Consider the following 18,486-nt stretch of genomic DNA (forward strand, 5'->3'; position numbering starts at 1 on the left):
ATTTCTTTTTTGGGCTGGAACAAGACCTCCTATGTTATGGTACTGTAGGCTCATTACACTGTTTTTTGTTTAAATCCATGATAAAGATTTGGGAAGAAGTAAAATAAAAGGGAAAATGTTTATGCTTACGAGATCCAGCAAATACAAAGTAAATTACCTTCATTTTTAATATCACAGTTCTATATTTATCACTTTTTGAAATTTAACTTGGTGTAGTTCTGCTGAATTTACCACATCACAGATATTACACTGGTCTTTTGCGTTTTAAAGCTTGAGTTACATCTCAGTTTTATTACACTCTCTCTATGTATGTTGTTTGAAAGGTCAGAGCTGTGATAACACAGCACAGCAGAGGGTCAGGAGGACCAGTACCACCTATTTGTCAAATGAAGTATTGGCTGCTGGGCTCTCCAGAGATATTTCCACACATAACTATTAATAAAGAACCTCCTCTGCAGAATTTGTTATTTCCTTACATCCTACAGCCAACCAAGGACTTTCAGCCATTGCATTCTCTCATGGTACAGCTGAGAAACAGAGACATGGCATCAGTTTGATTTGCTCTTTGTTACGTGAAATGTCTGATGCTCTTTCGTCCTCTATGTGAGTTGGGAAGCTGCCATACCAAGTACTATCAGACATTTCTCTGTTTGGCTTACAGGGGAAAAAACCAAAAACCCCACAACTTTCTTGCAGTCATTTGGTCTAAACTCATCTGATTTTCAACAGCCATTTCCTAAAGTGTAACCTAACATGAATGCCAACCATTAAAGTCCAGACTTCTGCCCTAAGCAATCATCGGTCTGTTACCATCTCAAATACATGGAAGAATCTTTTAGGAAAACAGGAAGCAAGACAAACATCAACATAATTACCTAAAACCTGTAAACATTTATCATAATGAAAACAAATATCTGCGTATGCTGGGTCATCTTTTGTACAGTATTTGACTCCACCAGACTCAGGACTGCCCTCATCTTACTAAAGCAGTTGATAATTGGGGTCATTTTTACAATCTGGAAAAAAAACCATTTTAATTTACAACTTCCTTGACCTTCTCCCAGACTGTTTCCATGCTGCCATGGACCCCAAGCTTTGGTTTGCACCAGAGAACTTGCAGCTCTGTTCCCTCAGTGCTGGATCCCCTCACCCCTGTCAGAACGGGGCAGGCAAACACAGGGCATTGCACAGCAGGTGAACCACCAGCACACACTGTGTGGGACATGACAGAAGGGAGAGGTTGCACACAGGGCAGAAGGGGCTGTGGCTCCAGGAGGAAAAGATCTGATGCTTGGATGCAGCTCAGCTGAACAGCAGAATTCTCTGCATCCCTTTCAAGGTCTGGCCGTACAAACCATGGGCACAAACTGTGACCAACACTTGACAACGAGCGGCAGGATGGACATGGAAATACACATGTTTGGGGTGTTTATAAACAACACTTTACCTGTGTGATATCATCCTGCTGGAAGGCACAGAAATTAAAGTGAAAAAGGCTGTAAGAGGGAAACTAGCAGGAAATGAAACAATAGCAAATATAAGGGATTACCACAAAGAACAGACATCCTTGAGAAAACAATTGAAAGCTAGTAAGTGGGAATTAAGTCATATTTTATTCCACTCTACGTTGTCTACTGATCTCTGCTAGTCTGCAAAAGCTCATTCTTTCTACAGGAAAATGTATTTTAAACATCTTCAAGAGTTACTCTCAAATAGTGAACTCTGGCAGGGTTTCAGCAAAGTTTAATACAAATTTCATAGGTTAAAAAAAGACAGTAATAAAATGCAGAGCTGAGAAAGCTGCAAAAACTGACAAATACTTTCAGACAGAAACACACATTTCTGGTATTAGAAGACAGCTGTTATCAAATAATCAGTCTCAAGATACTGATGGCAAACAGGACAGACAACAACAAGAACTGCCAAGCAGAAAATGGGGGTGGCTGTTCAGTGACCAGGATAAACAGGATCAAATTGCACTCAATATCATGTCAAAAACTGCAGCTCACTCCACGGAACAGCTCACACAGTGGGACTCCCAGCCAGCCTTGGGATTGAACTGATGGCCACTGCAGAAGCTATGGATAGAAAATGGTTGCAGACAAAGATCAACAGCATATAGCATTTCTGGTAAATGCTAATTATCCAGCTGCATTAAAAGCTTAGCAAAAATTTATAGCTATCAACAGGTTCTTGAAACATATTTACTAGAAAGAAATAGAAAGCCCACGGCTGTGGAAATCCAGAAGACTCAACCATTTCTGTTACCCTGCTGGAGCTGTTGGATGCTGGGAGCTTTCAGAAATCTGACAGGCAATGAAACACAGATCTGGAATTCATGGTCTTTTAGGAAACAGCTGACCTTATGTTTGAAGCTTGGCATTCATACTATTACACTCACACAGACAGGTATTTCCTCATCCTTGGCCTTACTTTAGTGTGTGAAACGTGTCTGATACTGGAAGGGCCTCACACAGCCCAGTGCTTGTGCCAAAGTGATGTGGAACAGAGCATACACTGACCACAGAACTCAGTGTGTTCTCATTGGGCATGTCTGGCTTGGACAGAGTGGAACAGCCTGATTTAAACAGCCCTCATAGTGAGCACTACTTATTTTGTCTGTGGTTATGAGGAAAGAGTAAAACATTCTCTCTGCCTGGTTGCAGCAGGGTAAACAGGAAAGCTGTAAAATGCTGTAAACCCACTGTTGGACCTGCATTCAATACAGAAGTTTGCCATGGCAGCATCAGCAAGTTGTTAGGAAGCAGAGAATTAGAAGCACAAATGCTAGAAGTACCCCACTTCCAGAAGAGGTAAAAGTTTTTGAAAATGCAGTTATGCTCAAGGGTTCATTGCCACAGTACTGAAAATTCCACACAGCCAACAATGGGGCTGGACACCAGTGACCTCTGCCAGCTCCCAGCCTGCAGCCAGACACATCAGCCATCCCTGCCCAGGGAAGAATAACACATCTCTCAGTGTCTGACTTTTCCAGGTGGAATAAACACCATTACATAGACATGTGTAAAATTGTAAAACTCATTCTCTTTTTGTCAGATCGATTTTCCAGCTCTTCACTGAAAGGCTGTCCGTAAGTCGGTCACTGAAGTGATCAGAAGGTATTATCCATGTTCTGGATATTCTGAGTACACTGAGGTAAAAGCTGATGGAGGACACCCAGTTAAGGAGCTGAAGAAAGAGCAGGTAAGACCTGTCAATATAATTCTCTATTGGAACTGTCCTCATGTGGTCCATCCTTCTGCCCAAGGCATGTCAGACTGACAGCTCTGCACCAGGACTCCAGCTGTGGGACCTGCCCACTGAACATCAGCAAAGAGATTCTGTGCTCTGCACACCCTGCCCAGCACCACTGACCCCATGGAAATGCCACTGCTGGGAGCCACTGCTCAGCAATTACAGCTTATCAACCACAAGTGCCTTGTATCAGTGTGTGCCTGGTGCTCCAAGGGAAACTTATCTGAGTTCTTCCTGTATCTGCATGTAATTACCTCTGTTTCATATCACATTTATTACATGCACTGTATAACTCCGAAATCAGTCCTTTGGAGACTCCAGAGTTCATTATTCTCATTTCAGTCATTTATAAAAATAAAATCTGCTGATTTTTGAGAATAGGAAATAGAAATTTCTAATTGCATATAATTAAATACTGGCATGTTATCCTGAGTGAAAGCTCTGTGCAATACGCTCGGGTCTATAATTCTGTCTTCAATTAGCTGTCCTCCTGGACAGGTTACTGTTTTCCTTTTCTAAAACACTGGAATCAGTATCTGCTGAAGGAAAATGTAGACTCTAATTGTCTACAAGAACAGAAGGATTATGGCTGACTCTTCTAATTTGTCCCTGATCTTAAAGGGAAATTATGAGACAGAAAATATTTTGATAAGGAAAATGCATTCAGATTTTTCTGTTCAGTTGTTTCCAGTTGCTGTTCCTAGAACCATCACAGGAGCCTCATGGGCATTGCTCTGTCATATCTTTTTTGAAGTCACCATATTTTAGTCTTAAATATTAAATATTCCTATTCTACCAATAAAGTGTTTGATGAAAAATTGTACATTTGTTAAAAATGTCAGAAGATTTCCTGACCTAAGGTGTGCATTTATGGTGGGTGTGAGGGGAGTATTTATGCAACCATATTTACATTTAGGATTTTTCTATGGATGTACATCATCCCCAATGCATATTTCTAAAGGGAATGTCATCTGGGTTTTACACTACCTTAAGTGAGCTTTGTGCCCAAAAAAGGATTATTTAAGTTTTGATTAGATTAAATTAAAAGTTTTATGTTATAACGTAAGATCAATTCTCACTTAAGCTTCACTCTACAGGTTTTTTATTACAATTTCACCAGAATATGGGGGTTAAACAATGCCAGCAAAATTTTACCCTCATAGAGAGATGCTTTCTGTGAGGTGTTTGAGTAGAAATATTAACTACAGCCTATTAAGATAATGACATGCTGAATTATCACTAGGACTGATGAAAACAGTAATTAAACATTACAGCTTGCATGTGTCATCATTACCTTATTTTCTTTACAAAATAACAGATGGTTTTAGGTATCACACAACATGAACAGCTACTAACAGTGATGGTGATAAAATCAGAACACGCTCATTGATATCAGTGCCAGCACTTCTAGGCTAAGAAGTGTATAAACATATCAGGAGTGGAAGGAGGACTGGAATAGGTGTAATTCATGCTTTATCCTGGCCACAGTGGCTGTAATATTTTGTATTTCTTATTTTAATCCAGGCAGATACCTTTGGAAGAAAACAGGGTGCATTTTCACAGCAGCCATTCATCAAACAAGATGCAAACTGAAACTGCCTCAGGCAACAAATGAAATATCATGGAAGTGACAGTTTGGTTATTAAGAGCGGTTTCTTCACATTACAGAGCCTTGATCTGATCCGATTTGATTCACATTTATTTCCTGGAGGGGTGTGCACATAGAAAGAACAATTCTGGGAAGCCCTGTAATGGAGTGCAGCCTTAAACTCTCTAGTGAAACACAACAAATGCCTTTTCAATCTTTAGCCATGGCATCACTTTCTCTTGCAGCTTTAGTACAATTGCCTGGGCAAATGCACATACTTAGCACAGTGAGAAAGGCTAAAGTGAAATGAAAATTTTGGGGTACTTTCTAAAACAAGGAACAATCCAGAAAAAATATAATATAAAGTAATAAAACTACTTGGAAGTATTTTCTGTATTTTTTCCCTTAGCACCTGAAATAAAATATTTGTTGCATAGGACTGTTTTTAAACCAAAAAACACTTCTTCATATTCACTGGAAAATTTAAACTGTGCTTACTACTGGACAGCTTGTGTTTGTGTTTTTAGGATGTTTTTCCTGAAGGCTGGGATGTCAGAAGACAGCAGTTTTCAGTAAAATACATCAGCTTGCCTGTAGGAATCAAGACACTTGCTGTATGCAAAAGTCATCAACAAAGCACAAAATCACAGAATCATTGCTGCAAATTTTCTTGAGACTGTTACACCTGCCTTATGTTGCTAAGCAATAAATTGGAATTCTTTGAATTTGCAAAAATTACCATTCCAATGGATTAATTTCTGAGACAAGAACACAGCACAGGAATCACAGAACTGATTGCGCTAATGATAACCTAATGACATCCAAGGAGGCTGTTCCCTATTGCCTCTTCTTGTTACAGGAGAGCCTACAGAGCTCCTGAATACTGCAGAACACAATAAAACCATCAGCACAATAATTAAAACTTCCTCAGCTTTGAGGGGTGGTATCTTTGCTGCTGCTGTCAAACTTCCAACTTGGTACAACCCCGCTAAGAGAAGATGCATCAGTGAAAAGCAAAAGGAAAAAGCACAAATCCAGCATTAACAAGCAAGAGAAAATGAAGTTAATCAGATTTCTGGGTGTAGCAGAGCAAAGAGGAACTGCAGATCATGGGGCAATAGGCTGAAAGTAGTGAAAGAAAAAGAAATCCTCAGGTGAGGGTTGAGCTGGTCTAAGTCAGCGTAGCCCCAGGGAAGTTACGCTCACTTAGGCCTGGTAGGAATCGGGCTCAGCAACCTGAAAAAAGAAAGGAAAAACTGATAAACAAGAAAAGACTGGGATTGAGCAGAAATATAGATATATTTGTATTTCCCTTCTTCTGGGGAGAAGGAAGAAATTTCTTGTCGATGGAGCTGAAAGTGTGGGAGAACAGGCAGCTAAGCAGGAAGACAGAAAGCTGGAAACACAAAGCATAGGAAGCAAAAAGAAATAAACACTGAAACCAAGAAATGGCAGCATTGCCAGGTGGGCAAGAAAGAGTTTTAAAGACATCCAGAATGAGGTGGCAGAGAGAAAAATTATGCCCTTTTAGGAATTTGACTCCTTATTGAGGTTATTTCTTCTTGCATATGCCCATCAGAAGCACTTTAATATTGGTCTTGGATCATTGTCACCTATTTCTTTTTATTCCTCTGACACTGCTAAATACCATCAAGTGTAGATCAAGATTCCTGGAATATACACTTCTGGATCACTGCTACCATTTTTCCACTAGACAGACAGAGTTTTCAAGGTATGATAATCTCTTCATCTCCCCATCATCACTGCAGGTGAAATAGTTCTTTAGTCAATGGGCATTCTTGTAATATGGAGAGGGAGAGTGTATGAAAAGAAAGAATAGCCAGAATACAATAAAGACCATTTACCATTTAAAATACAAGTGTCATCAGCTGAAGCTGAACATTATTTCTGTTAATTGTTTCCCATCCATACTAGTGCTATTAAATAGCACTGTTCACAAGCCTCTACAAGCCTGCACAATATGCATACACAGAGCCCTACAGCAAAAATGCATTTATGTTCTATTTACAGTAATTACCTAAACATATGAGCCCAACTTATTATACCCATTTCTATGTGAAGCAAACACCAGATCCCAGACTGAAGAGATTCTTTAACTGAGTTTGAAACCCAGTGACTGGAATCTTGTCTAGAAAGGGCAGCCTTATCTCTGTAATTCATGTACTTAAATCAATACCCATGGCACCCAGTGTATTTCTAATTATTTATTTCTTTTTAAAACAACTGTGCCTGCATGGGCAGGTTTTACAACATTTCTGTGTTGTTTAAATGGCTTGCAGCTGACTTGCTGGGCCAGTCTTTCATCCATGCAAATTTTTCCAATGCCAGATGTACAAATGGCCAGTATTAGATTTGTGTGCGTGCCCTCCTTTATTAAACAGGACATTCCTAGATTAATCAGCAATAGAGCAAGGTTGCCAGCAGTGAAGCTGGCCTGAAAAATACAAAGGTTTTAAAAATTTTTTTGTTTTTTTTGTTTTTAACATTGAAACCTTGTGAATCCCAACACTCATTTGGAATAGGAAAGCTGCCTTTGTCCAACCAAAACAAGACAGCATCCTGTGATGCAGCTGACTGTGCAGAAGACTAATGATCCTTTTTGCTCTAGTTCTGAACACAACTGCTACTCTGACTGAACATGTTTGCCTTATGAAAACACAATTATTGGCGCAGGGCTGTGAAAAGTTCCAGTTTTGAGCTTATAGTTGCCATACTCTGTAGTTCTCATAGGAATCTAGTAATGAAAACCAGGATCTTAAAGCTAAGTAATTGCTCTGGGTAGTGTGAAAAGTGGAGATAATATACAAGTGATGACAGCAAATGTAACTGAACCTCGTTTATCACCTCGTTAAAAAAAAGAACTCCCAATTGCAAAATCCTGATCATACACTATAATACATAAACATTGAAGCACAGCAGCTCCTCATGCTGCATACATCTACATGCTATGTTTATATAGATGTATGCAGATAGAAAATACACCCATGTACACACACATTCTTACACTACACAGACACACAAGTAGGCTGAAGTTTATAAGCAAAGAGTAGCAAACGAGCATCCACAGAGAAGGACACTGTGCTGTGCTGGACAAACCCTGGGTTGCCACTGAAACGTACTCACCATTTGCAGGAGATCAGAAGAAACCATCTGCATGCAACACATTGCTGTTGCCAAAGCACAGACAATGGTGGAGATGATATTGAGAGCGCACACACTGAACAACAGGTCCTGCAAGAGACAGCAGCAGAATATCATCTCTTATCTCAGGGACACAAAGCACAGGAAATGCTTGAGGAATTTGATAACAAACACTCTCAACTGCTATCCATGAATAAGGTCCCAAATAACTGGGTAGAACTCATTTAGCTTGTAATCTTTTTCAGGGAGCAATCCACAAAAGCAGCAATTACAGAAACAAACATCTTCCCTTCCCCAGTTCTCACAACACATTTGCTATTAGATATTTCCTCAGAAATATTGGTATTCAAATTTCCTTGTTCCCCAAAAAGACAAATTACTCTTTCACAGTTGACTCCAAGCTACAGCTATCACAAGAAAGATACTGTAAAAGACATCTCTGATTAAAAACTACATGCAGAAATATTATTGCTTTGAGTAGTTGAAATCTACAACTTAGGGTTGTGTGTTAAAAAAATTCTAGTATGAAATAAAGACACTTATCCTGTGTCAGAAACTCAATGCATTTTTATACACGAGAGAAAAGCAGTGATTACCCACCCAGATATTTCACCTTCTACTGATGAATTGAGTGCCTATGGTCATATTGTTGGCTTTGTTTTTAAAGAACAAGAAGTTTAAAATAGAACAGAGAATATTGGTTTAATAAGTAGAATAAAAGAAAATAAACATTTGAATTAAAATGGAACATTTTTAGAGTAATGATGTCACTAAAAATAAAGCCTTTATCTCTCTTCCAATCATCAGATTTGTATTTACTTTCTCCACAGCCAGTGAAAAGAAAAGAATTTCGTGTGCTGGCAATATTTCAAAACTACTACAATCCTTGTACAGAAACTGCATGGCTGCTGGGGCTGTTGTATGGCCCAGTTCCCTGAATAGCCAGTAAAAGCATTTGCGAAAAAGCAGCACAGAGAACAGAAGAAAATTGCTACACCACAGTGAGTAAAACCACTCTCTGTGTAAAGAACATTCCATAGGGTCTAAGTTTAACAGAGTATTTCATTCACTGCCAATGCATGAAACAACTTCCATGCTATAAATTGCTTTGTTTTCCCCAACAGTTCTGAAACAAATGATAGAAAGGTGCAGATTTACTCCTGCCTCTGTAATTGTTTGCTCCTCAAGTGACCTTCATTTGAAGATGGAAATGCCAGGCATGGGAACCAGGCAGACAATAAATGGCCCAACAAGTTTTGGTCATTTAATAACTTACACTGAGCCAGATTTGCTCTTGTTGATCTGGTCAGGAGTTTTCTGTCTTCTTGGCCAGCCCCTCAGCCAGAGGAATAATGAATCAGCAGCATTAACAGCAAAATACTGGAAGGGCCAAGCACCAAGTCACTGACAGAAGGTGATGCAGAGGACTCACTCAGAGTCATACAGAGCCACTTAGAGCACTCAAATGCAGGTAAACAGACAAAGTGATCCCTGGAGACCCAATTAGTTAACAGTGCCAAAAAAGGGAGGTTGAGATCCTTCCTGTTCTGCTTTCCATATGGAAACCTAGGTAAAGAACACCAAGGCAGAGACAAGATCTAGGGTAGAAAACAGGACTATTTCCTAGCAGGAAGAAACATCATCCATTGCCTACAACAGCCATGTAAATACAAAAAACTTAGCCAATCTGAGTGCACAACTTAATACCATTTATGCTAAATAATAAAATCAGAGTTCTAAATTAGGATGCAAAGTCACTCCAAGGCCCTCATACACCTTTACATGTCCCAGGACAGACTTAACTGTGCCTCTAAGTCTCATGGCAGATGTTTTTCTCATCTCTTCCTACAGACCCCACAGCTTCATCACTATTATTCACTATTCCAGTGTTTATTTTTACCATCAGTGTCCTGGTTATGTCCATCCCACAGATGAAACCCATGGCTTCTTTTCTTCCATAGCTCTTGAGAACAGGATGTTACACAGCAGACTTTTATACCTTTGAACTCTATTATCACTCTTGAAGCCTTTTCCACCTTTACTGCATGACATATTAACACCATTTTCTCCAATTCTCAACTGAAATCAACTTTCCAGGCCTCTGATCCTTTTCATTAATCCAATTTGTTTCACCTCACCTGGGCCCACATCTTTCTTTAAATGCAGGATCCTAAACCAGGCACAACTGAAGGCTTTGCAAACACTGACTCTGGTGTGAGGATTATTTCTTGTGCCTTGCAGGCTGCACTCATCCTTACCCACCCTGAGACATTTCCTGGCACACTGGGACCCCTGTGCTCTGTTTGTTACTCAGCATTTTGCTTTTGCTGTAGGGCAGGGATTGCTGCCCAGAGGAACAGCAGCCTCTTTCCACCTTTCCAGGCTAAGCACACAATTCCTCTTCTGCTACAACCTCTTTGAAGGTGAAGGCACAACTAGAAAATCCCAAATGCAGGGATGCAGAGTTTTTATGTATTTCATAAATATCAATAAGGAGCAGACATCTAAAACACTGTAAGTCTAAAATTTTAACAGAGACAGTAACAACTGAGCAATGGTTGTGGAGGCCTCACCACCACTAGATATTTCTTAAAGCAATACTGCTTCTTTATTTGTTTCGGCTTTTTTATCCTAAAGCCTGTTTCAACTCAAACAGGAATCAAGCCACAACCCACCCTTCTCCTCTGTTCCCCACTACCCCCAGACTCCCCAAACATTAATCAGCCTCAGGCAATTTATCATTTTCAGGAAATTCACTCCCTGTGCCCTGTAGAAAAAATAATTAGGTAATCCATGGCACTCATTTATTCAGCTATAGCTAAAAGTGAGCAGGAACTAAAGCCCTCCACAGCCAAACACACTGCCAGAAGGACAGGGCAGGTGCTGACAGACAGCAGCTGGAACAAACAAGGACAATTAAGGCGTCCTTTAGGAAATGTCTGTGCAAAAGCAGTAACAACAACAGGGCCAATCCAACCCCACAGCCCCAGACAGCTACATTTATAGGTGTCTAAAGGAGCAGGAAATCTGTACTAAATACAAAATCAGGGAGCTTTAGAAACAGATCTTTAGCTGATATCTACCAGAACACTAATCAGAACACACAACACATGAATCTCTAATGGTACAAAATACAGTTCTCTGCTCCTCAGAAATGGCTGAACCAATTTCCTCCTAGATGCTGTCTTTGCCTTTTTAAGACAAAACTCTGATTCTTCAGCATGTTTATATGACAATTAATTCTCTGATAAGTATAATGTACTAGGGAGGATTATTCTTTGACAGGTTACGTATACAATTTTCTTCAAACACCTTAGCTCACTAGCTGCAGAGGACACAAGTCCCTCCAGAGCAGAATCAGCTGTCAGGATTGCCTGGAACCATGCCTAGACCAGCCCAGAGATACATCCACAGGAGTCAGGCAGCACTGTGAGCTGTTTCTCTGTGGCCACTTATTTTCCCAAGTAGGGCCCTCACTAAATCTTAAAAGCACAACTAAAATTTAATACTGACAGTGGAAAAAGCAAGATTTCATGGTTGCAGTATTCCATTTATACTACAACTGAACAATTACCAAAATAATGGTGCCAGCACATGCATAACTGTTTATCATGCTTTCCCTCCATAAAAACAGACACCTTTGACTTGTGCTGTGCTCCCAAAGGATACCTGGGAATTCCCACACAATACCTGTGCATTCTCAAATCTTCATACTATCATTTCCCATATGTCTAACTAAGAGACAGAACACTTATGTATTCTTTTTTCTAATTCAAGCTGTTTTCACTGTCATTTTCTTGACATTGTTTTTGTGCTACTGCACCTCAGTTCTTCCTTTACTAGCACAATTAAAACAATACATAAATGTATAAAAATGCATGCTCTAAATGTGTAGTCCAAAATCCTACAGAACAGATTAAAATAGCAGATACATTACAAAACCTGAGTATTATTTAAAATCTGAATGTTTAGTTGTAATATTTTGATATTTTGTATTCAAAAAATGTAATTTTAAGATATAATTAATTGAGAATATCATATAAAAACACATACTGCAATATGCTCGAAAAGCAATTTGTTCTAAAAACTGGTTTTTTTTTTGTTTTCCCTCAAAATGCTGGGTGATAAAGCAGTCAGATTGTATCAAACTGGAATAAGTCAAAAATTGGTGATTGCCACATCGATAACTCAACTGTAGAAACAATCATTTAACAAAGCAATTTAGAACAGCTGTTAGCACATGCAATTACCTGACAGAAGCAAAGAGATGAGATAGAATCTAAAATGAAAAATGACAATAGCACAAAGCCCATCAGCCCGTGATGGGTGCAGTGGCAGAGCTGGTCCCTTATAACCAATGAACACTCACTCCATGTGTGCTCCCTCTGCTGAAATTCTGTCCTTCAGAACATCATTTGTACCTCCTACCACAGCAAACACAAAGCAAAACTGGAATAGTATCACTTCACTCTAATGGTGGGCCATACCCATAGAGTTCCTTCAGCATAGACACCAATCTATAACTGCACTTGTCTCTAATATTAGTTACCTTTTAAAACCATCAAGTAAACCAGGCTAAAACAGGAATGTCTGCACAACTTCAAAACTCAAATGCAGACTTTGGTAAATATTCAGTCACTCTCTTGCTTTTGCTATCACAGCAATAACTGTACTGAAAATGAAGTTACATGCATGAATATCAAAGCAGAGAATTTGTCACTCAGTACAGACCACACCACACAGATGAAGCACAATTACCTCTAAATATTCACTCTGCCAAGTACTACACAGAAAATTAATCAGCTGTGCTGCTTACACAGAATTGAGAAAGTGTATTTAAACCTGTTTTGTTCTAGAAATACACAAAGTACATCCATTTCATTTTATGAGTTCCAGTCTGCTCAACAGTATTGAACTGACAGCTCTCTTTGCAACACACTCACATTTTGCTGGCTGAATAGATTATTTTGCTGTGGAAATAAAAGATTTGTAGTCTTTGAGGTTCTCTCCACTTTTGAGACTTTAGCCAATACAGGATGAAAGCAGCAAAATCAGCTTGCTGATGTGTGAAAGGGGCTCTGTGAGCAGCAGCCCTGAGCACACAGATCTCAGCATCCCCAGCCATCAATGGCTCAAAGCAGCTCCATGGCTGCTTTGGAGATGATTTCCTTTCTCCTTGATTGACTTCAATTACAGCGCTTCATTTCTTATACTACTGTATCCTGAAAAGAGATAATGAACAGCAAAGCTTTTTCACCCATGAAATTAGTGTCAATGTACCTCTTTAATTCAAGAATTCAAGGACAACAATCATTTTAACTCAAAATATAAGCTGTTCTCACTGGACACATCTAGAAAAACACTGGGAAAAATATCTGCTCTAACACAAGGAAGGCTCAAGAATTAATTCTGAGTCAAATGGGTCTCAACCACACAATGCATTGTAAATGGAGAGATGATCAACACTTCATAAAATAGATTTAAGGTTTGAAAGTACAGTATAATTCACAGTGCACTGCTACTTAAAAATCTGTTTGTACTCCAGTTTGAATACCTTCCAACTCAGGTGCCTGCATTAAATTCAGTACTGGGGATAGGACAGTTGGAGACTCCTGAAAGGCTAAGGTTTCACAACATAACTGGACAAGGATGGAATAAACAGATTGCAGTAATTTAAAGAGGCACCTTTTCAGCTATGAGAGAATTTACAACCATATTCACTCATTGTCCAAGCCAGGAACAGAAAGAACTATAAGGAAGGAAAAGTAGCTCAGCTACTCAGACTACAAAGCCCAGCCTGATCTGCCCTATTTTTGATGATTTGTGGTGTGGTAAATACACTCTGAATGTAGGGAATATTTTCAGCTGCCTGTAAAGGAATGTGAAACAAATCCAGCATTTAAAAATCTGATCTGGAATTACTTATTCTGTGCTGAGCTTTATCCAATTTTAAGTAGTTCAAGAAGCCTTTCAGGTAATTCACTCAGTAAAATTAATATTGCATTTGGTCTTCCAGTAAACTTGAGGAAAGACTGTTCTCATAACTCTAAAGAGCGTGCTAGGAGCCATCCTCCTCTGCTTTGCAAATAGAAGCATCTCCTTCTGAATGAAAAAAAAATTAAATATATGAGTAGACTTGGTCACCAGGAAACACAGTAACAAAAAATTCGGATCCAAAGGAGAGGAAAGGAAAGAAAGTATTCACATAGAAGACTTCAAGAGCTCTGACTCCATAAATCTTTAATAGAGATGCCTAACTAATGAATGGAACCAGAAACCTGAAAAAGACATTTACTATTTACATTGTACTTGAACTTTAGCAGCTCCAAACCAAATATTTATGCTGAAGAAATAGGAGAGAATCAGCTTCTCTCCTTGCCTGATAGTCACCAAGGCATTCTACAGATGCACCTTAGGTAAAGTAGGAAGTAATTACATAAATAGCAAATCTATAAACTCACATACATGTCTGCAGGTATTCTGGACTCTGAGAGCTGTTAAAAGTAATTAAACTCAACTGTATCCTTACTAAACCAAAATAGCATAACATTTCACTCTTGCAAGTCAGTATCAGACAGCAATAATATGTTACAAAATAATTAAAACTTCTAAATACCTAACTTCATCCTCTCAAAATGTTGCAGGTAGTTACTTGTAATATTTTGATATTTGATATCTTCAGTAAGTTAAGAATACTCTGAGTTTAGAAAGAAGACAAAATTTTCATAGATGAAACGTATCAGAAAAATTTAGCCTTTTTACTTTATTGAACATGACAAGAAAAACTCAGTTCCTTAAGATTTCATCAACTTCCTGTGGAAAAAGAGATTAAGTTGAAACTGCATCCCTAACCCATCCCATCTGTGGCCATCATCTCATTTTTGGACACCTGATTCTTAATAAACCTTTTAAACTCTTTTAACTAATTTTGTAAATAGGTAGGATTTGCTTGTGCCTTCATTTGGCTTTAATTAAACCAAGTAACTTCCTAATATAGGATAAAGCTGTTCTGGAAATGTGGTTACTGTAAAAAAAAAAAAAATCAAGATAAATAGGACACTTACATCCTTTAGAAGCCCAGATCATTGAGCCTGAGCATCCAGTGGAAAGCTCTTATTTCCAGGGGCAATTTAGGAGCTACTACTGCAGGAAACTAAAAAACCCCACATGTCCTAGTGAAATACAGGAACCAGGAATTGTCTCCACTGTAAACCAGGGTAGATGGATCCCACCTGGGTGCCTGCAGATCTTAATGGCAGTCCATCTCATCATGCAGCTGCTATTTCTGCTGAGGTGTGCAGGCAACACTACAAGTATGGTATCTTATATTTATAATTCTAACCCTACAATTCAATACCCTTGGGTGGGCTGAGACCCCAGTACAACAGTGAAATAGCACAGTATTTTTGGCCATTTTGCTGTAACATATAATTTTGTGCTGAAACCCCACTATTCAACTAATCTCAGAAGTCAGCATTTGCAATCAATACTTGTATCTATAAATGTGCATATATGGGACCATGCATGCTGCAGTGGTAGCTCCTCTGTCCCCATTAAAAGGTCTGAGTAGTTTATTCAGGGCTTGAAATGAAGAAAGAGGATTGATCTACAAAAAGCACATAGAGATGGTTCATTGCAGAAACAACAACAACAAATTTAGAGATTTTTCAAAGCAATTACAAACCCCCCACTCAATATGATGCAAGGCTGAGTTAACACACACAGGGCCAGGAGCCACTGCTGGCTTTGCTTGTCCTGTGTGACTGCCTGGGAACAAGATCAGACAGGTGAGATGTGCTGGATTGCTCTGTTCACAGGGAGCTCCACAGCTGCTACCACCAAAACCCCACAGGTGACTTAGTGGAAACATCAGATTTTTACCCCACCTGCAATAAAGAGGAGCATGAAACCTACAAAATGTTATACATGAAATGTAATCTTAACTCTGGTTCTCTACATTTTCTCTCCCTCTGGCTCCTCAAGCAATTAGTATAACTGAGATTTTGGTACTAAAACACCTGTTTCTTTAAAATTACTTTGTAGTTGTTAACTGTAATTAAAGAGGGTGAGCCTTATCACTGTCAGCTGTTACCTACTGTTCTTAAATTTATAGCCAGGAATCAGAGCTAAGCCAAATAGAAAGCAAATGTAAAATTAAAACTGAAAAAGATGTAAAAAACTTCCTGAAAAAGTTACTTTCCTAACTACCTTTTCTTAGATGAAAAGTTCTGAACATAATTAAAATTGCACTCAGACTATACCCATGGGAACTCCTGTGTTTAAACCCATTTTCTTGTAATGTAAGTTGATATGTCAATTCCCTTTATAAATGATTGAGTTATATCTTCGAAGAAATTCAATTTTGTGCTTGTATTCTGACTGCTGTATTGGTTAGAATCCTTGTCTTGATTTTCAGCATATGTCACTTCTACTCACTTCATATGCTGACAAGGTCCTCCAAAGATAAACAGTTGTTTTCCCTCTCATTAAAGTTTACCTTGCTGACATATTTACAGGAAGCAAACATATGCTCCCTCAATCTTTATTTTCATGGGATTAGCAAGTCAGCTTTTCCTGAATGACAGGTTCATGTTTCTGCATCTGTCATACTCTGAGGAACGTCCTTCTCAGAAGTTACCTTCTTGTAATACATTTCACTGTTATTGTTATGTTTTGACCAGCAATGCCAAGTTATGCTTCTTTTCCACTTACTAAACTCCTGCTACCCAGTAGGTTTTTGCTCTGTAATCTTTTTCATCATTAAAACCTGAGGCAGAGTTCTTACTTAATTTTGGGGCCATATAAAAATATTTTAACTTCTACCTCATCCATATTACTTAGTGTTAGCTTGGGTTTTTTTGCTTTTTCTTAACAAGCCTGAAGAACATTGAGGTATTGATTATATACCTTGTAAAGGATTTCTATCCATTCTGAATTTTAAAATATATCTTCAAATATCAATAAAACTTTTATTGCTTTCTCAGGACCCACCGAGAAAATCTACCTCCCTAAGATCCTTCTCATAACGAATTTTCTCTACTTTACTCCATTATTTTCTATTAGTTTTAATAAAATACACATTTTGAAATTGAGAGTCACAGATACAGAGTTCTGCTGATCATGCAATTAAACCTAGAATGAATCAATATCTGCCTTTCAGCCTAGGGTTCCTTTTTCTGAGCAGTTCTTTCATTGATTCCTTATTATTTTCAAAACAACATAGCATCAATGCTTTCCCATTTGGTGATAATGAAGTGAAGCAATGATGGCAGCAATCACACTGAGCTCTAACTCACTCATACAATATGCTCAGTATTTGCTCTCAATTTTTCATCTGGGTGGCTGTAACACAAAATGCTACAAGGTTTAAACTTCTTACAGTGTTGCAGGGCAGTTTATAAGCAGGTTTCCAGCACCACCCAGAAAGAACACTCACTCCTCTCCCCCAAAGCCATGTGGCTGCCTTCACATCAGGAAATATCTCATTATTCTGCCACACTTTGTGTTTCTTTGCATTCACCTTAGCACCAATAGACACCACCTCAGAAAAGCACAGTGAAAGATAATTCTTCTTGCATCTCCCAGCATAAACCAGCCAGTTTGAACTTCTGTTTCTTGAGTAATCCCTAACAGTTACCACACAAATGCTGATATTGTGATGGAGAGGTTTTTTGCACATTAGGGTGGATGAAAGCACAAAACAGCAGCTGCTGCTCCCTCGATCACACACTCTGTGAGTTAAAACTGCAATAATCAGTTAATTCTCTCCCAACACACCTTGAGGGTCAGCCTCACTGCATTGCACTCCTGCAGAGGGTTCAGCTTCAGTGTTTCTCCCAGGTTACTGCAGCCTGATGTCTGGTGCTGCATTTCACAGCAAACACAGACACCATCACTGTCGAATTTAATCTGGGGAGAAAAGAAAAGGTCAGAAAAAGTATAAATCAACAGAATTTGTATAAAAGTATAAATCAACAGAAACACACTTCCCAAAAATAGTATTTACAGTTACAGTAATGGCTACTAAATGCAAAATGAAAAACTCGGTGCAGAACCTTTGGAGCAGAATGTTTTTCAATGGCTAATATAAGCTATAAAAACAGGGGAAATACAGAAAGAGGATTCAATGTCAAAAGTGTTACCTTTTATGCCTCTTTTTAAAAAAATTTTGCTTTGCAGGGGCAGGTGAAACCAGAGTAACTCAACTGAATAAACATAAAATCATACCCAATGTGGGATAACCAAAAATAACAGAAAAAGGTCAGAAAATATGTGAAGGAGTCATGATCACAAATCAGTCCTTTATTCCCCTAAGTAAAGATGGAAGCACAGTGGCTGGGTGGTGAGATCTGAACCACCCTATTACTTACTCTTTTGCATTAAAAAAACCCCTCAATATTTCCAGACACAAATCCATTAAAAAATTCCCAATGCAAATACATGTTCACTATTTTAAAATCAAATTCTCTCTAGGATGTTGC

The 18,486-nt window shown here is 38.7% G+C and overlaps 1 protein-coding gene across 7 annotated transcripts in view; it reads right to left on the reverse strand.

Annotated features, from left to right (window-relative positions):
* Positions 1 to 18,486, reverse strand: part of ENTREP2 (endosomal transmembrane epsin interactor 2) — an 87,237-nt gene that overhangs the window by 12,176 nt on the left and 56,575 nt on the right. For 2 of the 7 annotated variants that reach the window (XM_058033620.1, XM_058033624.1), the window contains exons 4-6: positions 17,783 to 17,914; positions 7,988 to 8,095; positions 1,448 to 1,510 (exon numbers count right to left, since the gene is read on the reverse strand). In XM_058033620.1, the coding sequence (XP_057889603.1) occupies positions 1,448 to 1,510; positions 7,988 to 8,095; positions 17,783 to 17,914 (303 nt within the window). The remainder of the gene's footprint in view (positions 1 to 1,447; positions 1,511 to 7,987; positions 8,096 to 17,782; positions 17,915 to 18,486) is intronic. The other 5 variants (XM_058033621.1, XM_058033626.1, XM_058033623.1 and 2 more) reach the window with 4 other exon arrangements.

Source organism: Melospiza georgiana, chromosome 13 (genome assembly GCF_028018845.1).
Source record: "Melospiza georgiana isolate bMelGeo1 chromosome 13, bMelGeo1.pri, whole genome shotgun sequence".
Lineage (NCBI taxonomy): Eukaryota > Metazoa > Chordata > Aves > Passeriformes > Passerellidae > Melospiza > Melospiza georgiana.